The 26296-nt window shown below is 44.3% G+C and overlaps 1 protein-coding gene across 2 annotated transcripts in view; it reads left to right on the top strand.

The window, feature by feature from the left end:
- olgc3 (membrane guanylyl cyclase) overlaps positions 1–26296 on the top strand; it is a 108651-nt gene that overhangs the window by 66789 nt on the left and 15566 nt on the right. For both annotated transcript variants that reach the window (XM_023961322.1, NM_001137655.1), the window contains 3 exon segments: positions 1674–1827; positions 3504–3647; positions 4329–4477. In XM_023961322.1, the coding sequence (XP_023817090.1) occupies positions 1674–1827; positions 3504–3647; positions 4329–4477 (447 nt within the window).

A 26296-nucleotide genomic window follows, 5' to 3' on the forward strand; every position in this document is an offset into this window, starting at 1 on the left:
TCCCAAAAGCCAAGTTCCATGACCTGGGTTTGGGCCACGAGGCACCCGCCTTCGACTGCCACCTAGACCACAATACACCGGCCCCTTTTGAAGTCTTCTATGGGTGGTGGGCCAATGGGAGAGTGGTCTCATGTCGCTCTGTGGGAAGAGCCCCGGTCATCGGGCGCTCGCCTGCAAGCCCCAACCCCAGGCCGGGCTCCAGAGTGGGGCCCCGGGGACACCAATCCAGGCAACTTTTGCAAGTTAAAAGGTATTGGGCCTAAAATCCACCGTTGGGGCACTCCGCAACTTGTTTCATTGCTTCTGGAAGAGCATGTATCCTCTGATAACATGGCGGGTGAGGAGGGTGGTAGAGGGTAGAGTAGTGTGTGTGTGTGTGGGGGGCTGTGGTTGTGCTTTGATCTCTGGGTTGCTTGGGTCAGGTGCCGGGGCTGGCTTGTGGAAACGGGGCGCTGGCCGGGTGGAAGGCGGCTCATGGAACCTCTGGGCCCTGGCTTCGTCCTTGGCCCGCTTCTCGGTGTCTGGCTCCCATGGCTGCCACCTGGTACGGCTAAGCACGCCTGTCCTGTGGCCCCCTTCTGCGCCTGGCTGGGTGGATGGGCGGTCCCATTCTCCCGGGCTGCAGGGGTCCTGTCGCCGGGGTTGCTCCTGGCCTGGGGGTTTCTTCCCCCCTCTCCTGGTCTGGCTGGTCCGGCTGGGAGGATCTGGTTCCCCTTTTGAACACACGATTCACTTTGGCAGCATGCATGTATCTCCACCCCCACGTGCACGTGCACACTGCCAAACTGCTCCCTGTCTGCTTCATCCCTTCTCTTAACCCACAGTGTATTGATGGACAGATGTCTTCCGCTCATCTTCGTGTCAGAATTTCTCCTTTGATGTAACATTTGTCTTTCCAGCAGATCTGGTATAATTGTTACAGCTTAAAATAATAACTTATTCAAATCAGCGCTTGTATCCCCACTTTGTCACTTCTCTTCCTTTTATTCTCTTCCAACCCCCCCTCACATTCTTCCCCTCTCCCTCCCCACACTCACTAAATGTAACAAATAAAAAAAAATAATACAAATTTACACTCTGGTTTTCTGAAGTTCTACAACCTCTTTTTGTGATAGTAAAACCTGTCCAACACAAAAGGCCTTCAGCTCAAATTTATTTGCTCAGTTGTTGGACAGAGCAAGTTAAAAAAAAAGTTTTTAAAAAGGAGTGCATGTATCCATACTTGCATAAAAGTGTCAATCTGTAAGGTAAGAATATAACCACTTAATATCATATCCAGAGAGGCCCACTAGACTCCTCAGTCTGTCTAAGAAAATCTGGTATATCAAAAGCGGCAGTAAGGCCCATCAAAACCAGAGCAGAAAGTGTCGGTGAGTCTAAATTTATTCTAAGATCATTATCTAAGATCATTTTATCTTTAAAAGAGTCGTCTCTGTACTGTGGTTTGTCCTAAAACCAGACTGATTTTTTCTTTAATTTTTAGGTATTTAAAAACTCATGTAGTTGATTAGCAACAATTTATTCTATAATTCTACTTAAAAACGTTGGGTTGAATACCGGTCTGCAACTGTCCGTAGTGTTTGGATCTAAATGAATATTCTTTAGAAGAGGACACACCACTGCTGTTTTATAGGCAGAGAACCAGATATAAATAAAGGAAATGTGTGTTTCAGGGTATGAAGTACCTCCATCTGCGGGGCCTGACTCATGGTCGTCTGAAGTCCACCAACTGTTTGGTTGATGGACGTTTTGTTTTAAAAATCACAGACTATGGACTTCCCATGATTCTTCAGTCCCAGAACCTAAGCCTTCCTGAGGACCCACAAGGTAAAACACCTGTGTTTGCGGATCCTTGTATGGCATGTACCTTATTATTCTTCTTCTTTTTTTTTTTTTTTTTACCATTTTCCATCTTTGTGGGTTACATTCTATCAGTACAATTGTTTTTCCTAGGTGTAAGTGGGAAGGCACCAGATCTGCACTGTCTGCCGACAGTGCAGATCTGGTGCCTTCCCACTTACACCTAGGAAAAACTGGTTCTTCCAATCATAGTATAAACCTCTGTCTTTGTTCTGGCAGTAATTATGGAGTCTTTTTATTGTACCCTACATGGAGCACTTGAAATCTGCTCAAGCTCTTTTTAAAAAAAGTTTCCTTACCCACAAATCCATTTGAGTGGCAGCCCATTCTAAGTTCACTTACAGGTAACACTGCCCTAAAACAAATGAAGCCCACAGGAGGAAAAGGCCATCTATGGTTACACATAAGCCCCTCCTCAAGGATGTCTTACAGCCTTTATCCTGAAACCAACACTATTCACAAGTCTTGTCAAGCCCAGAAAAAGATAAGCTAGTAAGACTCTGAAGTATGTAGTTGATTCTACATGTGAATAACAGGTGAGAACACTGCAGGTGTGAAAACACAACATGATTAAATCTACAATAGCATGATAACCTACGGTGAGTAAACACAAAACAAAAATCTTTGTTTCAGAAACACATAACTTACACACAAGTAAACCCAGATAAATAAAAGAACACAATATATACACATTGAAGTAAAGTAATAACTGTAAACACGGTTATTACAATTGAATAGTACATTAGATAAAGCAAAATCCAGATCCGATGTAATTGCTGAATACAGCAATCTACTAATTGAAATAGTAAATGTACTCTTGCAGTACAAATACTGTAGTCCCACATTTATCGTAAGCTAAATGTAAGATACAACATGTGAAATTTGCTAAATAGTCTTACAGATGTTTAAAGACTAAAATCCCTCACTAGACACTTTCTACTCTTTTCTCAGACAGACATGAATATTTTCCCCATTTCTATTCTTATGTTTGAATTGTCAAAGTTCAAACCTTCATAGAAAAATCAGTCCAGCATTCCCTGAGGAGCAGGGTTGGCAAACACTGATGTGGATCAACCTTCACACTCGCCTTTATTTTTCTGTCTACAAACACACTTTACTCCTATCCTTTGATCAACAATACTTCACTTTCCACAAAAAGGTGTGTGTGTGGGGGGGAGGTTGATGTGACAGTATTTAAACCCAGACATGTACATCTTTAGCCAATCAGGTACTCCGGACAATTTGAGCTCCAATCTGCAAACAAGGACAGAACCTCCCACTGCAGCAGAAAACAAAGGAACACACAAGCAGAGAAGCACTCTAAAAGTAAGAACAAGACAAAAGTAATGCAACACAGGCGTAACATTTAGTAAAATATGTGACAGAGTCAAAGTATCTGCACTGAAAAACCATTAGACCTTTGCCATGAGGGTAAACAAAGAGCAGGAAGAACTAAATAAATGTTGACAAATCTCCACTAAGGAAAACATCTGACCACTTGTGGAGACATCAACTCAGACTAGAAGCCGTCCAGAAATGATTGTTTTAGAACTGTTGAAAGAAGATTTAACTGCTGATTGCTGAAGTCTTTATTAGTTCAACTGTTACTGACGGTCTCTCAAACCCATCTATGTTTCTCTCAGATCTGTTGTGGACCTCCCCAGAACTCCTTAGGAACCCAGTTCGAGGAGGTTCATTTGCTGGTGATGTCTTCAGTTTCTCTATCATCATACAGGAAGTGATCTCCAGAACTTTGCCCTATGCTATGATGGACATGCCTGCACATGGTGAGACAACCGTTAGTCTGTTTAAAGACCATCAGACTGACTACAGACCAACTGACTGTCTGAAGACAATCTGTTTAAAGACGTGCTGTTTAAACCAGGAGTCAGCAGCGCTTGCCACAGTCGGCACACAGAGGGAAAGACAGTGACAACCATACGCACTTTGTCGTCTGTAATAAATTAAATATTGAATTTACATTCAATAAAAACACCATCACATTAACATGTAGTTCCTCATGCCCTGTCTCATAATGGAACTAAAGATGAATAAACCACAATACACTTATTGTTTTCATGTTATGGTTGTGAAGTTCTTAAAAATATTGATGGTATTTTGTTCTGATGGATCCTATTGCTGTTGGCATGAAAAACCACAAATGCAGGACTTTCAGACAGTTTCAAGACTATTCCGACTTTGACCTATTTTCTTTGTGCAATTTTGTTATGAAAGAACTTTTTTGAGTTACTGCTAAAATATGTTTAAAAAGTTATTTGACCTGCTGTTTGTTAATAACATTTCATCTCTATTGGAAATGTTTCTATATTTCTTTGCATCAAAGTTAATCATTGTTGGTGATGTCACAGTTGTTAAAGAACAGTTAGAATTGGTCGTTCATGTCAAAAACGTTGCTGGTCCCTGGTCTAAAGACCATCTGACTGTCTTACCCTCTATATCTTCCTCAGAGATTGTGGACCGGCTGATGAAGCCCCCCCCTTTGTGCAGGCCAGTTGTTTCTGTGGATGAAGCTCCTGCTGAGTGTCTCAATCTGATGAATGAATGTTGGAATGAAGATCCGACCAAAAGACCGACTTTTGATGACATTTTCAAACAAGTGAGACCAGAATCCTTCTTAGAGTCATTGTAATGACTGCACTCAAACCACAACTTATTCTCAAATCAATCTTTATTTATATAGCACTCCTCATACATTATGTAATATAATGTAATATATGTGCTGTACACCAAAAAAAAGTCAATTCACCCAAAACCCTCCCAGACCCCCCAATCCCCTTAACTGATGGAGATGAATATTGGGTAAGAGACTGAGTTCAAAAGACGGTTTATTAGTAGAAACTTTAATAGTTGGGACCTCTGTCCCTGTGGATGGCTGCATAGCCAGCCTAGTGCAGCATCACAGGCAGGAACCAGCCTCACCACAGCAAAGCGGAGATGCAGGTTCCTATCTAAAGCTGCTGCAGCTGAACAGCAGCCAGTTCAGAGGAAGAGGACCCAACTGAGGATAATCAGCATCTGCAGACTTTATCCTTTTTGGAAGTCAGGTGGAGCGTTTATGTATTTTGGAAAAATATTTTATGAATCACATTTTAAAACCAGAAGTAAAAGGAGATTTCAAAGAATATTACTTAATAATGATAATAATAATAATGGATTGGATTTATCTGCGCTTTTCAAGTCACTCAAAGCGCTTACAGTATGTCCATTATTCATTCACTCCTCATTCATTCTTGGTGATGGTAACTACTGATGTAGCTACAGCTGCCCTGGGGCAGACTGACAGAGGTGTGGCGGCCAGTTCGCGCCTACGGCCCCTCTGACCATCACATACACAATCACACACCAGTGGAGCCACACTGGAGGCAAGGAGGGTGAAGTGTTTTGCCCAAGGACACAACAATAGTTGGCTGGGGGGAGAGGGGATCAAACCGCCGACCCTTTGATCATTGGATGACCTTTCCAACCGCCTGAGCCACTGCTGCCCTAAATGTCAAAGCAGTAAAACATGCATACTAATGAAATTCATCACACAACATATGCCACTGATCCTTTGTACCCTGACCCAGTGGTCTCCAACCTTTTTCAGGCCATGGGCTGGTTTAATGTCAGGTAATTTTTACAAGGACCTGTCTGAACAGGGCCAAAATTTAATATTTTTAAGCTTCCAGTTTCTGAAAAATTACATTTTCAAATTAAAATGCTACTAAAAAAACTTTAGTTTAAAAACATCTAAAAGCATTAGTAGATTGTTTTAACAGATGACAAAGATTCAGTGAAACAAAGTTAGCAAGTTGTTTCTGATTTGTAAAATAAAAAAATAAATAAAAGAACTTTACTTTCTTTTTCATAGACTACTATTACAAGACTGAGAACATAACCTAGTCTCAGATCACCTTTCAGGGGAAAAAGATTTTGTTTTTACATAAATCCTCATACATTGTGTATTTTTTAACACAGAGGAACATTTTTTATGCTCAAGTTTTTTAACAGATGTCTGCCTGATGTTTCTTCACTTTTGGAAAATTCATAAATGTCCTTTTTCACAAATCAGAAACTTAATTTGATTGAATATTCGCTCCCCCATGAACCGCTACCTTAACGTGGTGGGGGTGTTTGAGAGCTCGAGTGATCCCAGGAGCTAAGCTGTCTGGGGCTTAAGCCCCTGGTAGGGTCTCCAATGGCAGACAGGTCCTGGGTGACGAGCCAGACAAAGAGTGGTTCAGATCCCCCTGATGAAAAGAAACAACAAGGAACCGATTACGTCGCCTTGATTGGCGTCACCAGGGCACCACTCTGGAGTCAGGCCCGGGGATGGGGCTCGCAAGCGAGTGCCTGGTGACCGGGGCTCTTCCCACAGGCCACCAGTCAGGCAAACCGCTAAGGAGCAACTTGGGACCACTCTCCCATGGGCCCACCACCTGTAGGAGACCTCAAAAGGGGCCGGTGCACTGTGGTTTGGGTGGCAGTCGGGGATGGTTGCCTCGGCGGCCCAAACCCAGGTCATGGAACTTGGCTTTTGGGACATGGAACGTCACCTCTCTGGGAGGGAAGGAGCCTGAGCTTATGAGGTGTAGAGATACCGTCTAGATATAGTGGGGCTCACCTCCACACATAGCCTGGGCTCTGAAACTCAGTCCTTAGAGAGGGGTTGGACTCTCTACCACTCTGGAGTTGCTCAAGTTTAGAATCAGCGGGCTGGTGTGGGCTTACTCGTGAGCCCCCAGCTCAGCAGCCAAGTGTTGAAGTTCACCCCGTTGGACAAGAGGGTCATGTCCCTCCGCCTCCGAGTGGGGGACAGGTCTCTGACTGTGGTTTTGGCTTACGGGCTGCACAGCAGTTTGGAGTACCAGACCTTCTTGATGTCTTTCGAAGGTGTACTGCACTGTAAAACACAATAAGTTCACTTAACTCAAACATTTCTTCGAAACTGATTACATACATTTTTTAAATTATTGTTAACTTAAAGTTTTAAGTTACAAGACTTATTTTTGTAAGTTAATGTGACAAAAGAATTCAAGTAAACCTGACTAATTTTTCTTTGTTTAAAACACAACTTTAATCAAGTTATCTATAGTTAGTTTGTTAAGTTCTTACAATATATTTATACAAGTATATTTTACTTAAAATGTTTTGGTACTTAATACAATCATTTATTAAATTTTAAATTCTAAAATATTTCACCTTCTAGGTGACTACATTTAAATCATTAAACATTTTCTTTTACATACATATACTTGAATAGAGCCAATACAAAAAATTTCAAAATGAAAATATTTAGACCGACTGACCGTGTTAAATGTCATTTATTAAACAATGTCAAAGTCTTCCCAAAAGCAGCTAAAACAAGTCATCAGTCATATAATTAAAGAGCAGCCAATGATTGTAATACCAGATTGTGCAAAAAAAAAGAAAAAAAACAGAAACAGAAGTGATTTTTTTTCACTTTTACAATTAAAGAGTTTTCAGGTATCAAAAAATAACAATATCGTCAAGTCCGTGTACATTTTATAATTTAAAAAAAAAGTGTAATTTTAACATATATCCATCTGTTCAATCCAGTAAAAAAAAACCTGCATGAGTGTAAATATAAACAAAAATGTAAATCATTGCAATGACTGAAAAGGTTGATTGTACAATTGCTTTTGATAAGTGACTAACGGATTCAAGAATAAACATCTTGAACAACCTGAGCAGGTATAACAACAACAAAAAAACACTATACAGCCTGTAATCAAAAAAATTCTAACAAGGCTATTTTTCAACAACTACAATTAGAAAAACTTGTGTTCTAGTATTCTCTGTGTTTTACAGTTTTACTGCCACAACTTCTAAAAGTAAACATTGTTTAGGCAACCTTAACAAAAAAACAAAAAAAACAAAACCTGGCAAAGATAATGTGTGTGCGCCAGGCATTTTCATAAAAATTTAAAAAAGGTAAAACAATATTTCTATAAATAAAGTATAGCCTTGAATGAGAAAAAAAATAACCTTCAAAATCGCACTCACGCAGATTACATAAAAGCATCGTCATATCTGCCACCAACCATAATGTTCTTACAGTTCAAATAAAATTCAGGCTAGTTAGTAAGGCTGGATAGTTTTCAGAAACTATCATTGCACACATCCAGTTTTAGTGCAAAAAGAAACCTCAACTTTTACATGAAACAACACTTTCAAAACACAAGTTCAACATGTTGAAATTTCCATAGTCCAGCAAAAGAATCATTCATAGAATGACACTACAGTTCTGTCAATAGGTCGTTTTTCAGACTCAACCCTTTGGGCTTTAATTTTTCATCCTCAAGACCCATCAAGACATTTTGAATAAAGTCAAATGTGTTGACCAAGGTTTTGGGGTACGCTAGATGAAAGGCATATATCAATGCAAATAATATGACAAATCCATCAGCCAGTGAGGGTACGTCAATAATCGTGTTACCCTCAAGTACAACCACGATCTTGACTGGATGGAACATGGCATTCTGTGGATCAGCACCAACTGCAAGAAGTCCAAGTAGTGTGTCCACATTATCTGGTTCCATGGACTGCCCAACCTAAAGAGAAAAGATAATTACAATAATGCAACTATAGTGTACATTTATGTTTTCACATGAAAGGTATCCATTTACTGTAAAATTTACTTTTTGTAAGATCAAATGAAAATCATGCTTTTGCCCATCATGTAGCTCCTATTATCTAGGTTGTCATTTTATACCACGCGGGCTGTCCTGTCTTTACACTATATGAAGGAGATTACGTAACATTTTAATTCTAATTTTACAAGTTCTTGTTGCCTACCTTAGTGTTTAAGCAAAATACACTGACAAACTTTGCAGGACGTCTGACAATTTAAGCTGTCCACATACGGACTCATCCATATCTACAATAGCATATTTTAATGACACAGCTTGACAATTGTCAAACTATAGAATTTTTTAAAGTTAGATGAATAAACATTTTTTCAAGCATATTCATAATTGTCTTATTGAATATTTTAATTACAACTTATTGAGTAAGACTTGAAAATCCCATTGGTGCACATTCTCAGACTGTCATGGACTTATTTTCTTTTTTAATTTCCATTTGTTCAAGTAGATCAGGGGTGGCCATTCCTGGTCCTCCATATCTGCAATCCAGTATAATTTATACATTTCCCTGCTTTCACACACCTTCCAGCTAATGGTCAGAATCAACATAGTTAAGGTCTGTCTAGCTCTGCGAGTGACAGACATTTGTATCACATTTATGCTGTCACAGTACATTGTAAACATTTTAATTTACCTCACAAGTCCTCAGAAAGCTGGAGGTGTCATCATGGAGATAGGCAAGGAGAGCCTGAAGGACAACTGCACGTCTTACATGAACATCAACTTGTTCCTGCAGTGTGAGAACATGACATTGATGAACAACCCCACAGTTGTTCAGCATAGCAGTTGAGCAACACTAAATCTTGTACAGACATTCATATCAATAAGCTATTATGAGATGTCACTTACCTGGAGGTCGTAGATTGTGAAGAGCTGGCCTAGGACATCGGACACCTTCCCTGTGCGTGAAGCTTTCTTCCTGAATATGTTCTGAAGGCGAGGAGTATGTTGGTCCAACACAGCAAAGTGGTTCTTCAAGTTAATGTTTGTAATTCTGTGAAACTCTGCACAAATCTGCACAGACACAAAAGGACTGTGAGTATGTGGCTCAAAGCATTATACTGTTGCATGTACAATTGTATTTAAAAAAAATATTCACCTGAGATTCCATTTTTAGGGCAGGCCAGCATTCCAAGATGTCTGCAACTGGCAGGTCATCACTGATTATTTCTTTGCGCAGCAGGGCAAAGGTGCTTTGCATTAACTTGGTGATCAGGATTTGATCTTTGTCAGTCTTTTTAACTTCATCTATAATCTGCAGTCTCAGTTGGTCTAGGCTGGTAGCATCTTCCCCTCTTGGAAAATTGGGGAGGTAATTGAGTTCTGCTCTCTTTGGTCTTTTAATGCCAGTGTGTGCAGCTTGTCTATCTGGATTATTTTTACTTCTCTTTCCAAAGTTCACTGCTACCTCTTGAAATCCAGCACGACTTAACTTAGCTCGATAATTCCTCATTTTAAACTTGAGGCTATTTTTCCAGCCATACCACCCTGTTTTAGAGCCTGGCTCTTTCAGACAAGGGTGATGAGTAACAAGTGCCTCTGCTACCACTGAAACCTCTCTGTCATTGGGGTATGCTTTGAAACTGTGCATTGTAGCTGCAAGAGCTTCAAGTATGTCATGTTTTTGGCCCCTGGTTAACTTTAAAGACTTTCCTGTTCTCTGATAAGTTCTATTTCCCTCACTAAGTATGAGTTCAACCTCATAGGAAAAAGTGGGCATTGGAAAAACCTGAGGCCATGGGGTGGGGCCCTGCGTTGGGCTCTCCCCGCGCGGCGGGGGGCTGCCCTCCTGGTTTGGCTGGGGCGGCGCTCCCTTTCCCTCCGTGCCTGCCTGCTCTCTGGTTCTGGGGGACTCGCGGCGGTCCTGCTGGCCCTGGCCTGGGTGGTGGGCTGGGTCGCCCGGGGGGCGGTTGTTCCCTGCCTGTGGCCGTGTGGCGTTGGGGGTTCCGGCTGCCGCTGCTGATGCGGCGGGGGTCTTGGTGTGGGGATGGCTGGGCACTCTCCCTCCTTCTTTTCACATTCCACCATCCATTTTAGAAGAACATAAACACTCACCTGAGCACAGGTGTTAGCTCACCTTTGCACTAACAGTTTGCATGATTGAATGACCGAAATATTTCACACTTGTTGGTTTTTTTTAACACTATCTGTTTTGTGTACATGTTGACATGTGGACGTTCTTTTTTTCTTTTAGCCAGCAGGTGTGAGATAACATTTGAGTGTATGTGTGGACAGGCCCAGCCCTTTTTGTACTACATTTGAACCTTACCGTAATTATAGACAACCAGTAAACTTGTTGCTTTATGCTGCTTCATGGTCTTACCCCCCCCCCCTCCTATTTTCACCCTCTTACCCCCCCCCCCCCTCTCTCTAACGTCCCTCTCCCTTCTTCCCTTCTTTCCTTTTCCGTCTGGTCCAACACCAAAGATTTTCAAACATGATTGAAATTAATAAAATTTGGCCTCAATTACAAAAGGGGTTTATTCAGACATACCTCTGGTTTGTCTGAAGATTAATAACCCCTGTTGTTAAAGTAAAATCCAACACAAGAGGCCCTCAGCTCTCATCTGCCTGCCCTGCTGTTGGACAGGACAAGTTAAAAAATAAAAAAAATAAAATAAAAAATGAAAAACCTGAGGCCATTCATCAATCCTCTCCGGCGTCATAGCATGGGGCAGTAATATAGTGTCATCCGATGCTATTGAACTTGTATCGCTCTCTGGTCGCACAATCTTTAGCACAGCTTTCTGAGGAAGTTCTTCGATGTCTACAAGGGAGCAAAGCTGCCCATCAAAGTCTGGGTCTTCATAAAACAGACTAAAATCAAAGTCTAGTTTGAACTTGTCTTGTATCATTCTCTTTAGCTCATCCACAGACTCTGGACGTGTGGATAAAGTGATCTTTCTGACAATGTTTGTGGAGATATGTATATGGAGGAGGAAGTTTTGTGTCGAGAGTGGTAAAGCAAACAAAGATTCAACCGGATTAAAAATACACAAAGTTTATTTCCCTGACAATAGTTCTAGAGCACAGATTAAACATTAATGCAGATATATCTGGATTCTCAAGTAAAGATCTACTGACGCACAAGTTACATGCGAATTATTCGTAGATTTACCCAAGAACAATGGAAAACTTTAAAACCAGTCTTTTTAAGATGTGTTTGAATCTCTGCCTTCCGGAAAGAGCATGGCTGTCGGTCCTCCGCCCATGGTCGCTCTGATTCGTCAGCTGATAGCCCGCCTGCTATCACCGGCCAATAGATGAAGGTTGCCAGCTTCAAATCCGCTCCGCCTCTCGGGGGCCCGTTTCACCGGCGCACACCCAGTCCGATGATCAAAAGAGTCCCCATCTGGTCAGAGTAAATCATTCCTGGACAACTCAAGGTTCCTTTACCGGTATCCAGAGCAAAGGTCAGCTCCAACCTCCACATGAGAACACGAATCTTCACACTTTCCCAGGGGAAGAATCTTCAACCCAGATGGTACGAATATGGTCCATGGCATATTTATGGCACCTATGTAAAACTCCTAACTTTGCACAAAGAACATCCTATTTCTTCACAGGATGCTGCAACCATAAAGCAAAAAGGAATGTCACACGACCATAAATCTGGATAGTTCAAAATAAGTTCACTTCACACTAAAGATAAAGCTGTAACATAATAAAGAATAAGATATTAAAACATACATTTTCTACAAAATCTTTGATCACAACAAATCGTTTCTGTGTTAACAGCAAACGTCCATCAACATTGTATGCTGAGACTCAGTGTGTCATTCAGTTCTGAAAGCAGATGCATAGAAAATAAGTCTGATGACATTAGCTCAAATGACCTCAGATGCTCATAATACAAACACTCATAGTTCCTGCAAAGAAATGAAACAGAGTTGTCTCTGAGCAATATATCATCAATTTTGCTGAATCTTGGGAGTCCTGTTGTCTGGCCTACTGACACAAACATCCCTTTGGCATACTCTATGCCATCTACTTAAACCTTCGATGTGCTGTATATGCTTTGGCTGTTTGTCTTTGCTTTGATGAAGTCTTGTGCAACTTTGGGCAGATTTTCTTCTGGAACCGATGAGACATGTGAGGCCTGTATGTGGGGTCTGAAAAATGCTGGTGCACTGAGATAATATGCCATCATGTACTGGTGTCTGGTAGCTAGTGTTTTCAAGACATTCTTGGAGTTCTTTGCATCATGAATGACCCTTTTAAAAAAACGATGTTTTCCTTCAAACCGCATGGTCCACAGGTGAACCAGGGGACCAAAGCATTTTGTCACCTCTGGATAATGCTCAAGATAATGATGTTTTGGTCGAAGCCTAAAATCTGGAAACATAACTTTAAGACCCTGCCTGTGATCACATATTTTACTTTGCATGTACTGAATAGATTCCTCTGTTAAGCCTGGAGATAACACATGTTGCACAATTTCTTTTAGGTCCATCAGTATGTTCCATGCTTCATCCCCTTCAGGGAATTTGCTTCCTAACATGAGTGGCAATAACCTCAACAGGGTGGAATTTTCGTGCCCATTTCCACCAATGCTTTGTTTGAATGCAAAGTTTTTTGGGATTGGCTTTGGTTTATCAACTCTATCAGAGTGCTGATATGGAAAAGTTTGGATTTTTGTATTCAGATATTCAAGAGTGAAATACTTTCGTCGAATCATTTCACCGATGCACAAGGCCAACTCAACAGGCACAATCCCTTCAAAGAGATCGTGCAGTATATCAGGTGGGAAACCAGTAATGGGATGAAAATGCTGCAATGTTTTGCTGAGGGCACAAGCACCTGTAACACCAAAATGTGTTGAATATTCTTCCTGCACAAAATTTTGCACATGAAGATCGTGAGATTCTTTTGTTCTCAAGCAGAACTCTCCATCAGAAACCTTGGTGGTCTGGAATTTCTCTGTGGTGCAGCAACAGAATCTGCATATGTAATTTCTTCTGAAAGACTGTACAAAACCAGCAAGACCATGGGCAGCCAAATTATCAGCTGCCACACAAAGCACAGTCCCCTGAATACATTCACCAAGTGCTTCAATGAAAATTCCATCCTGTTCTAAAGTTTGCAAGTCTTTTAGCAAAGGTGACAGGTCAGTTTCATAACTGTGCTTTTGGAGGTCAGAGACTTTGCATAGCAGGGCTAGTTGTATAACATGCAAGCTAGACCTATACTGACTGGGTATATTAGCAAGCAACCAATACACTGCACATATCTTATGGATCTTTCTACTCGTTCCCAAAGGATTGGCTAGTTCAACATCATCCACATACAAAATCAGAGACAATTTCAATTTTCCAGTTGCTGATAGAAGCTTATTTGCTTTGAAATATGCCCCATCTTCATGAGCCACATAAACTCCAGGTGACGATTTTGTAGCTGCCTGAAGCTTATCGAGAAGCTCAGTGTTTTTGAACATCATCTGAAGCATTTGTAGAACTGGAACACAAACAGTGTATCCGATTGAATCAAGAGTATGTTGTATTGGCATTACCAGAGGGTAGTTGTTTCTTACAAATGTTTTTCTTCGTTTTGTGGTAGACAGCTCTCCACCCTCTGTAGTTGCACTAACAAAGACATTACTTTCCGTGATGGCATCCACCAACTCTTGAAGCACAGCATCACTGATGGACTCATTGTGTTCTTGCAGAACAACAAGGATGGTCTCTCTCACAAGAGGCTTTTGAAAGTGTGAATATCTGCAGCAAACTGTCAACCATGTCTTGTATAGCAGTCTCTGAAACGTGAAAAACACTGCATTTTCAAAAGCAAAGATGATACATTATTCTTCAACTGAAGTTGCAGTTCTTTGATGTCATAAGCAGACTCATTGGGAATAGAATCAGAAGTGTCCAGCTCAGGAGATTCGTGAGAAGGACCAACTTCGGAAGACTCCAGGGGCCTAGGCTCTCGCTGATTGTAAGTTTTTGTTAGGATCTCACTCTTAAATGGCGACTTTGTCGTATTTCGGGCAGATACTCGGGCAGTGTTTTACAGGTTACTACCCTAGGGCGGTTCAGTCAATTAACTCACCTGCTCAGCGTCTTATTAAAGCCCAGGTGCGCAGTTGTTCATTCTCTTTCTTACCTTCAGCGCTCATTCTTCGCCGGTTCTTCGTGCTCGCTGTTCTGTTTCATGGTGACCTTCCCCTAGTTCTGGTCGGATTGTCAGGACCCCCTTCTTAGGGGGGGGGGGTCACTCCCTGTCACTCCCCGTCACTCCCTTTACGCAGCGGCGCCGCGTTTTTCAACGGTTCTCCATGCTCGCTTTTCTCTTTCTGCGTTATGATGCTCTTCCCCCGTTCTTTTCGGATTGTGGGATCTCCGCTTTGTTGGATCTTGCGGGGGCGTCCGTTTCCCCGCGTCTGCCTCTCCTTTTTCGGCTGCCGGCCCCGGCGCGTATTTGGAGCCGCGGTTCTCGCTTCTCCCGGCGCGTGTCTGCGGAGAGCGGCCTGCGGCGTTTGGGTTGTCAGTGAATATCGTTCGGGTGATGTATCAGCCTTATTGGGTGCCATGGTCGCCGACATGTTTGGTGTGCGGCGTGTTTTTGTTTTCTGTGCTTCTGTGCTGTGTTTTCTTCCGGGTTGGTTTCCTACTCAGCGCGGTCGTCGGTGACGTCACGCCCCTATGGACTCTTAGTTCTTTATCAAGTTGTGCGTTTCTTCAATCCCTGGTCAGGTTTCTGCTGTGTGGGCCATCATTCAGTGCTGGCTTTGTCGTGGTGGCTCTTTGTTTTGCTTCTTTTTTGTTGAAGCTGTGTGCGTTTGTTAGTTTAACCTGCATTTGGATTGGTCGGTTTATGGACATGTCTCTTCTGTGAGAGAGCCGGAAACGAGAAGAGCGTTCCCCTGGCGTTCTGGGAACTAAATTCTGCCCTGTTGTCTATGCGTGTGTGTCAGTTTGTGCGTGGCCCTGTCTTCTCAAACTCCCCGATGTTTTGCTGTGTTTTCTCTGGTTGTTTTAGGGATTTATCGTTTGTTTGTGGGGGTTCGTGATGGGCTTTTCTCAGAACCCCATTTTTTCTGTTTTGAGTAGGCCCTAAGTGGCCACTCGGACGTTCAGGTTTGACGCGATTGTGTGGGAACTGTCGGCGCTCGGTTCCTCCATTTTTAATTTTGCAGCAGCAGTCTTTTCCTTGTGGTCCTTCTGGTTTTCGTTTGCACTGACCTGCCTCTCTATGCCTCCCAGTGGTGTCTCTTGGCGTTCAGCTGGCGCGAAGTGTTTGTCGGTCTACCTCTCAGCTGTTGTGGCTGTCCTTATGATTAGACGTTTTATCTGAAGTCCTGTGCTGGATTTGGTGTGGGATATGGGATCCCCCTCATTTTTGCGTGTTATTGATGATTTCTCGGTGGTCAATTTTCCTCTGTATCCTTGGTCTTTTGCATCTCTGTGGCTAAAAATCATTTTCGAATCTGGGTTTCCACGTTGTCTATGATGTATGGTCTTCCACCCGTCCGGATTTATTTCTTCCCAGATCTGGACGGTTTGTTGATGCATGCCGCTCCCCATTATGTCATCTCTCGCTCTGTGCAGCGTGTCGTTTATTCATTCTTGGGTTGAATGACTGTGTTTTATCAATGATTGGGCTACCTGAAATTTGCTGTGGCCTCTGTCCCACTGTCATCCGTTCATCTTGTGTTCTGTTCCGGGTAGTTCGATCCTGGGCCCCAGGTTCCTGTGCTGGATATTCATGTCTTGCGTTTGGTTTCTTTTTTTTTTTTTTTTTTTTTTTAACCTTGTCCTGTCCAACAGCTGGGCAAACAGATGAGAGCTGAGGGCCTCTTGTGTTGGACATATTTTACTTTAACAAGAGGGGTTATTAATCTTCAGACAAACCAAAGGTATGTCTGAATAAACCCCTTTTGTAATTGAGGCCAAACTTTATTAATTTCAAACATGTTTGAAGATCTTTGGTGTTGGACCGGACGGAAAAGGAAAGAGGGGAAGAAGAGAGAGGGACGTTAGAGAGAGGGGGGGAAGGAGGGTGATAGTAGGAGGGGAAGGGGGATAAGACCATGAAGCAGCATAAAGCAACAAGTTTACTGGCTGTTAATCACCATGGTAAGGCTCAAATGCAGTGCAAAAAGGGCGGAGCCTGTCCACACACACACCCAAGTGTCAAACACACCTGCTAGCTGCAAAAATGTCCATCTGTCGACATGTACACAAAACAGATAGTGCTCACACGCATACTTATGCCTTAAAACCAACTAGTGTGAAACATTTCAGTCATTCAGTCACGCAAACCGCCAGTGCAAAGGTGAGCCAACACCCGTGCTCAGGTGAGTGCTCATGTTCTTCTAAAATGGATGGTGGAATGTGTAAAGAAGGAGGGAGAGCGCCCAGCCATCCCCACCCCAAGACCCCCACCGCAGCAGCAGCGGCAGCCGGAATCCCCCCCACGCCACACGGAAACCGGCAGGAAACAACCGCCGCCCGGGCGACCAAGCCCGCCACCCAGGCCAGGGCCAGCAGGACCGCCGCAAGGCCCCCAGAGCCAGAGAGCAGGGAGGCACGGAGGGAAAGAGAGGGCCGCCCCAGCCCAACCAGGAGAACAGCCCCCCCGCCGCGCCGGGAGAACCCAACGCAGGGCCACACCGGAGAGGGACGCCCACAGCCCCAGACGAGCACCCCACCACCACCCAGGAGTTCTGGGCATCCCCCCGCCCCAACCCCAGGTACGAGCCAGGACCCCCCAAGGGAGACCCGCTCCGCACTCCAGGCAGCCATCCGCCCAGCCCACGGTTGGTCCAGGGAGGAGCAAGGCAGGGGCCCGCCGCCCCCGCCCAGGAGGGGGGAACCCCGGGGAAAAAAGAGGGCCCACAAGGGGTGTTGTAAATATGGCCCGACCAGGCTCGGCCACATTTGGATATTTGGCGGGGCCCAGCGCTCAGGAGCAAGGACCAGAACCCACCCCCCAGGGACACCAACACCCCCCAGCTCAGATGTAATGTGAACCCCCCCACCGCGCGGAGAGAGCACCGCCGGGCCCAGGAAGCCGGCACCCCGGGGACACGGCCGCCGTTGCAAAGGGGCCCGCACCCCCCACCAGGGAAGAGGCAGGGGACAGATGGTCCTAGGTCCCACCTTCCTTGCGTTTGGTTTCCTTCTCAGTGCTTGCTGTGTTTTCTTATGATGTTGACTGTCGTGTCTTCAGTCACTTGTTCTTCTGAGGCTGCGCCCTCTGGTGTTGGGGGGAAATATTTATGAAGAGTGGTTTGTGTATGTCCGGCCGCCAGACTCCACAGCTCTAATGGTTTTAAGGGAATGTGTGGTTATGAGAGAATTCAGCCATGGAGATTATAATACGGCTGTTTAAATAGTGTGATAGTCTTATGTGTCGTCTGTCGACTTGGTTGGTGTTTAAATATCACCATGAGCAATTTTAACCCTGACTGTACAAACTATTCACTTACGCTCTCAAGCTTAGTTCAAGAGTTAAATCTTGTGTCAACAAGCCAGTCTTCTATCTGCCCAGCTTAAGCAGATGACATTCGGCTAGATGCTTCTCCATTTAGAGACGTGTTGTACTCCGCCTCTAAATGCTTACTGTTCAGTCTAGCTAAAATACTATCAAAACCTACGGTCCCTCGTGGATCTCAAGTTCTTCTTTCACAGTCTCCAGACGCCCTTGGCTAATTAAAATTTCAGCTGTCTGTGCTTTGTTGTCCACCTATTTGAGAACCACTAATTTCGAATACAAGAATCAAATCCAGCCGAGCTGCAATCCATTGCTACGTGGGATGTGACCTTCCTCATCTACAATTCTCCTTTGGGCCTTGGTTACCCTTCCCATCGCCTGCTCCTCGATGACCTTCTGAAGGTGCGTCCCTCTGGAACTGTCAAAGGTTACTCTCTTACCATTGGTGTATACAAAATTGGTGTTAAGATTTCGTGCAGATCTATAATTCACTATCAATTCACTGTTGGAATTTGTGATTCTGGTGGTTTCTGCAGTGCGATGAATCTACAATGGAGTTTTCCCTAACTATCTACTAAATTTCACTTCTCAGTTATTCCATTTATCTCAAGCATGTTGAAACTGATCAGTTTCTAGATCATTGCCGAGACTAATACAGCTTTTCCATGCATCGCATCCTGAGCCTGCGAACCCCTAACCCCCGGTCTGCTTCTCCGTTTTCTGGCAAATGAGGTCACCCCTGCATTCTTTGATCTGGTGCTGCAACGACGACTGCTCGACGTTCCTATTGCTGCACTGAAAATGATGGGGCGGTGGGCCTCCTCTGCATTCCAATGACACTTCTTGACTCGAATCAATCAATATGTCAGCAGCAGAATGAATGTAATTAGTGGATTGTGGGTGTTAAAAGAAAAAGAAAGTATTTGCCAGGTGGAAGCCTCAAATTTTGGATGTTCTAAGTTTGTATTATAGTATGAGATGGAGCTCGAAATTGGCTTCTTAGCCCATTTATGTATGTAGTATTCCAATGAGGCATAGTAATTATGGCCTTGAACTCGTTCTTAATATTCAGTTGGAACTTCGACTAAATGAATGTTTCTTGAGCGCGTATAATTGGTATGCAAAATGGAAGAAAACTTCATGGCCGTTAAGCTGGTCGTAGCACTGTCGTTGGAAGCTCCGAAATAATGGATGTTACTAAGCTCGTATAAATAGCATGCCAAATGGAAAGCTATGGCATTGAGCCCGTCATAGTTTTGATGGAAACTTCGAATACTGAATGTTACTTAAGCATGTCATAGGATGCCATCGGTAGCATGGGATTGGATGTTAAGTCAGTGTCATCATACGGGTTGGTCATGGTGGTTCAAATTAGTTCCTTACAGCGTTTTGTGGACGTGGGCTCTACGTTCTAAAAAAAAAAAAGTGTGAGTAATTCTTATGTTGGCTCCCCTTCATTCTTCCCTCTCTCTTTCAGATAGTATGCTTGGGGAGTGGCCCAACGGTCAATGGTACCGGGTAAACACATAGCAGATACACTAGATAGCATGTTCCCTTCGTGGAGCGGTTCTCGAACAGGAGCAGCCCAACCGTCAATGATGCCGGGGTAAACATATAGCAGATCCACTAGATAGCATGTACCCTTCATAGAGTGGTTCTCGAACGGGAGCGGCCCAACGGTCAATGGTGCCGGGGTAAACACATAGCAGATACACTAGATAACATGTTCCCTTCGTGGAGCGGTTCTCGAACGGGAGCGCCCCAACGGTCAATGGTACCGGGTAAACACATAGCAGATACACTAGATAGCATGTTCCCTTCATAGAGTGGTTCTCGAACGGGAGCGGCCCAACGGTCAATGGTGCCGGGGTAAACACATAGTAGATACACTAGATAGCATGTTCCCTTCGTGGAGCGGTTCTCGAACAGGAGCGGCCCAACCGTCAATGATGCCGGGGTAAACATATAGCAGATCCACTAGATAGCATGTACCCTTCATAGAGTGGTTCTCGAACGGGAGCGGCCCAACGGTCAATGGTGCCGGGGTAAACACATAGCAGACACACTAGATAACATGTTCCTTTCGTGGAGCGGTTCTCGAACGGGAGCGCCCCAATGGTCAATGGTGCCGGGTAAACACATAGCAGATCCACTAGATAGAATGTTCCCTTCGTAGAGTGGTTCTTGAACGGGAGCAGCCCAACGGTCAATGGTTCCGGGGTAAACACATAGTAGATACACTAGATAGCATGTTCCCTTCGTGGAGCGGTTCTCGAACAGGAGCGGCCCAACCGTCAATGATGCCGGGGTAAACCTATAGCAGATCCACTAGATAGCATGTACCTTTCGTGGCGCTGTACTCGAACGGGGCGGCCCATACGGTCAATGGTGCCGGGTCACACATAGCAGTCATACTGGAAATGGAATGAAATGACTGCCGCCGAAAACACACCTCATCTTATTACACACTGATTATACATTCACATTTTTTCTTCTTCTGGATGATCTTGGTCAGGGGTCGGCAACCCATGGCTCCAGAGCCACATGTGGCTCTTTCATCTTTCTGTTGTGGCTCCCTGTGACTTTGAAAAATAATGAGTATTTATAAAATGAGTATTTTATAAAAATTCAAATTTATTTTAGTTTGTTCATTTTTCATGGCATTTCAAAGGCGCTGCTGGCTCAGTGCGAGGCACGTGCCACGTAAAAAAGAGCTTCCTTGGTGGGCTCGTGTTTGTCGGGCAAGGCTGCGGAGCTGATAGCAGGAGGAGACACGCGGGGCGGCTTCAATAAACACTCCGGGTATGGAGTGATTTTCTGCCGGGGGCTTGGCGTGGCGCTGAACGAGGAGCGGCTTACTGGTGACGGAGAGTTTGCGCCGGTGTTTTGGACTCCCGTGTGCGGTGATGTGTGTTTCAGAGCAGGGGAGCTCGTTGCGTCGGTTGCGATCGACCGGTCATCTTCGGGGACGTGGGGGAGATTGAAGGGGAAGAGAGTGCTTCTTGAAAATCCACCAGCCAATCAAAATCCTCACCGAAAAGTACGGGACTTGACTGACATGCAGAATGGCCAATCGGACATCCTCTGACACATACGTCACTGCAGACGCGAGTTTAAATGCACTCAGCGCAAACTCTGCCTTCAGAACGTCTTTTTCTCCCCGCGGCACATCATGTCCCCGGTAGAAGTCCAGCAACCGGAGTTTATTAAAGCCGCCCGCGTTTCTCCTCCTGCTATAAGCTCTGCAGTTGTCGCCCGATAAATACGAGCTCATCAAGGAAGCTGTGAGGCACGCGCTTTATACTGTTGCGGAGTGTGTGTTTGTGCTGAGCGGCGCGCGTGCCACCAGGGAGGGGCGCGTGCAGGTGGAGATGGGGGTGTGAGCACGGAGCGGAGGTGTGTGCGTGAAATATATTGTGTGTTCGGAGGACGGAGCACTAAATTAGTAGTCGTCGTTCCCCATCAATACTGATCAATACGGAGCCAGCAGCGCCAAATGCCTCACAATATGCCACGCTCCCCGCATTGCACCGTTTACAGCAGAGCATGAATACGATGGTCGCTGCTTTCTGTCTTTGTAATAAAACGCCTCATCTGTTAATACAAAAGTATCTTTATGTAAACTCAATGTGTAGTTTTTAATCATCAGTACATAAACAATAATGTTGAAATAAACATGTAACAAATAAACATGAAGATGAAAAGAAAGAAGTACTTTTTTTTATCTTTCCTGGCCCGCAATCTACACTTATGTCCTTGAAAATCGATCGCGATCGACGTAATGAGCACACTTGATATAATATATACATGCATAATATATATAATGATGTCAAAACGGGTTGTGGCTACGGGTGCTTTTTTTTCGTTAGGGGCTGTCACAAATGGCTCTTTGAGTAAAAAAGGTTGCCGACCCCTGATCTTGGTGTTGGGGGTTTTGTTACCCGAAAGTTTTATGGAAATTTCTCATGGAATCCAAGATGGCGGCGCGCGTAGGTGCTGCGGCTCTCGGCTCCCCATTCAGTGCTTCCTTTTCTATATTTTCTTTATTCCTTTTCTATACATTCTCGCTTTTATTTTTATTCTTGGGCGTTGCTAACACCCACTACACTCGTCAGACGCTATTGGACATCGGAAACCGACATCAACTCGCTGTTTCCAGCGACTTCCACCACGAGCACAACATTCCGTGCTACATAGCGAGACCCCCGGGCTCACCTTGGATTGTTGTCGGTACCGGCAGACGACGCAGGCGGAGGAGGGAGAGGAAGCAGAAGCGAGGCTGCAGGTCTGGCGTCGTGCTAAGACTACGGAAACAACCACACAAGCCACCTCTACCGAGCCTTTTCCTCTCAAATGCCAGATCGCTGGTTCACAAAATGGACAACTTGAGATTACAACTGGTCGGAAATTATTATGTCAACAACTGCTGTGCGCTCATCATCACAGAAACTTGGCTTCATCCGGACATACCAACTCGAAGGTCGCACTCTGCTGTGCGGGGACAGAACAAAGGACTCCGGTAAGAGCAGAGGGGGGGGACTCTGTGTTTACGTGCACGAAAACTGGTGCAACAACGGAACGATCATCGATCAGCACTGCTCCCCCGACGTGGAGCTCATGTCTGTTAGATGTCGGCCTTTTTTCTCCCGAGAGAGCTGACTGTTGCTATCATCACGGCTGTGTACATCCCGCCGGACGCCAACGTAAACACAGCGCTCTCTCTCCTGCTGAGCGCCATAAACAAACAGCAGCGGGTTCACCCGACGGCGTTCACATCGTGGCAGGAGACTTTAATAAGGCCAACTTAAAGACTGTTCTCCCGAAGTTCCACCAGCATGTGAAGTGTTCTACAAGGGGGGGGAACACTCTGGATCATGTTTACACTAACATCAAGCATGCATACAAAGCCTCCCCCCTCCCCCACCTCGGGCAGTCAGACCACCTTTCCCTCCTGCTCTTCCCGGCCTACACCCCCCTCATACGCCGATCCAGGCCCACCACAAAGACCATCACAACCTGGCCTAAGGATGCCCTTCCCATGCTGCAGGACTGTTTCCAACTGACAAACTGGGACTTATTCCACCATCAGGAGCTGGACACACACACAGGAACAGTGCTGGACTACATACAGTTCTGCATTTGAAATGCGACTGTGGACAAAACCATCAGGGTTTTTCCAAACCAGAAACCCTGGATGACCAGCCAAGTCCGCTCCCTACTCAGAGCTCGTGACGCTGCCTTCAGGTCAGGGGACAGAGCACTATACAGTGCTGCCCGTGCTGACCTGAAAAGAGGAGTAAAAGCAGCCAAGGCAGACCACAGGATGCGCATGGAGGCCCACATTTCCAGCAACAACCCGCGAGAAGTTTGGCGAGGCATCCAGGACATCACCAACTTCAGGGGCTGTGATGTGTCCACAGCAGCTCCAGATGCTACACAGGCAGAGGAGCTTAACTGCTTCTTTGCTCGCCATGAAACAGTCCAACACTACCCCACCACGCCGGACCCACCCCCAACCCCCTCCGGCCCCAACACACCCCCACTCACTGTACAGGAGCACGACGTCAGACGGGTGCACCTAGCAATGAACCCCAAGAAGGCTGCTGGCCCCGACGGAGTTCCAGGCAAAGTGCTCAGGGCGTGCGCCCATCAGCTCGCCCCCACCTTCACAAATATCTTCAAGTTCTCCCTGGCCCAGGCAGCAATACCATCCTGCCTGAAATCAGCAACCATAATCCCTACGTCCGGATGCTCTTTGTGGATTACAGTTCTGCTTTTAACACAATAATCCCGGACAGACTCTGCAATAAACTGCTCACTCTCGGCCTCCCACCCCTCACATGCAATTGGATTAACAACTTTCTCACAAACCGAACACAAACTGTGAGACTTGGCCCCCACCACTCCTCCACCCGCACACTGAACATTGGGGCCCCACAGTGCTGTGTGCTAAGCCCCCTGCTGTACTGCCTATACACTTACGACTGCAGTCCAGCCCACAACAACAACTGCATCATAAAGTTTGCCGACGACACCACGGTGGTCGGACTCATTCCCAGGGGGGAGGCGTCTGCATACAGAGAGGAGGTCCTGAATTTGACAACCTGGTCCTCAGAGAACAACCTCACCCTGAACACCAACAAAACCAGGGAGATCATAGTTGACTTCAGGAAACATGGCGCGGACCCAGCCCCCCTCCTTATTAATGGGGAGCATGTGGAGAGGGTCCACACCTTCAAGTTCCTCGGCATCATCATCTCTGCAGACCTTTCCTGGACAGCCAACGCCACCGCCATCATCAAGAAGGCTCAGCAGCGTCTGCTCTTCCTGAGGGTCCTCAGGAAGAACAAAATTAAAACCAACCTGCTGCTGACCTTCTACCATCATCCATCCAGAGCCTGCTCACATACTGCATAACTGTTTGGTTCGGCAGCTGCACGGCCACGGATAAAAAGAGACTGCAGAGAGTTGTAGAGACAGCTGAGAAAATCATTGGGTGCCCTCTCCCCACCCTGACGGACATCTACTCCGCGCGCTGTCTCACTAGGGCTCAGAACATCATCAAGGACAGTTCACACCCCGGCTCAGACCTGTTCAACCTGATGCCCTCCGGGAGGCGCTGCAGAGGCATCAGAAGCAAAACCAACAGACTAAAAAACAGCTTCTTTCCAAAGGCAATAACAATCCTCAATTCCCAAATGCACAGATGAGAAACAAAAAAAACAAACAAAAAAAAACATTCCTGTTTATTTTGTCCATAGTCTGTACACAGTGTCATCTATCTACCTCATTGCCACCTCTGCACTTTGACATGTCTACGCACAGTTTTTTCATATGCAATTTTTGCACAACTATCTCGGCACTCACCAATACAGTTTACAGCTTATATTGCACACTTGTATATACTGTTTGTTTGCTTGTTTGATTTTATTATATTACAATGTTATCTTTACTACTTTTCCCTTCCTTACTGTTCTTGCACTGATGGTGATGCTTAAATCTCATTGTACTATGCACAATGACAATAAAGCCATTCTATTCTATTCATTGAATTGAACCTTATGCCAAACGAAAAAGATGTGAATGCCAACTTAAAGAATGTGAAAATTAAGTATGTGAAATAAATATTTCTTACTGCAAGAGTGTCTAACTGAAAGGCTGAACTGTCACCATCTGGGTGATTTCTACTTTTGTGAGCATTAAAGGAGGAATATACATTTGTAGGGTATTGACAGTTTTTGAATGGACAGTCCACTACTTCATGTTGCTTTGTGTGTGACCTTAGATGACTAAAAAGAGTTTTGTCATTAAAGGGCTGCTTGAAACTACAAAGAGGACAAATAAATGATATGCATTCATTTTGATTACTACCATGTACAGCTGCCTGATTATGTGTTCGTGTCAGATGAATTTTCAAAGCATTTACTGACTGAAAAGTGCAAATACATTCCTCATAAAAACATGAAAAGTGCAAATACATTTGTCATAAAAACATGGAAATTGGCTAACTGAGGAGACATTACAATGACACAAGCGATAGTGTTCAAGTATTTGTGTCTTTTTCTCAATGACAGCATTGCAAAGCTTGCACCTCAAAGCCATTGCATATCTTTTTTTCTAGTTCTTTTCACCAAATTAAACAAAAACAAAACACTTGTCATTTAGTCTTCATGAACATACCCAATGAAATCTCTCCAAACTGGCCAAGTGCTTCATTTTCAACCTAAAAAGAGAATATAAAATTAGTTAGAAGTTTCCTTACAAAAATAAAAAATGACAGATTTGACAATTATATAGTTCATTGCAATATATATTATATAGCACTCATGTGCTATATAATAGTGAAAGGAATATTAAATAAATAGTCAAAGGAAATATTTAAAAAGCAAGATTTTTAATTTTTTTAAATTACGGATCTTAATTGTTTTCAAAAGGTGCTTGTAACACATTGTTCACGCTGGCGTCTCCAATGTCTCCTCATTGATTCATTAACGCCCAGCTTACGTGCAGCAGCTATATTTCCTTCCTGGATATAGACAGATCCATTGTTTTACTTCAAAGCTGCATCAGATGCTTTTCTTTCTGTGTGTTTGTCCACACCATTTTACAGGCACGTGGGTTTAAAATTTAGGGAAAAAAATTCCCTCTTAACAGGAAAATACGGTAGTTCTACATCATTATACAAGAATGGTTGAGAAAATGAACAATAAAGATGCAATATTTCAAATAAACAGATAACGTTACATGTTCAGAAAGTGCAAGTTCAGGTTTAAAAAAGTGATGTAACCTGTAAAATAACAGTTTCAAGACAGAGGGAATGTCAAGTTTCAAGT

This window comes from Oryzias latipes, chromosome 2, assembly GCF_002234675.1.
Source record: "Oryzias latipes chromosome 2, ASM223467v1".
In the NCBI taxonomy this organism is placed as follows: Eukaryota; Metazoa; Chordata; class Actinopteri; order Beloniformes; family Adrianichthyidae; genus Oryzias; species Oryzias latipes.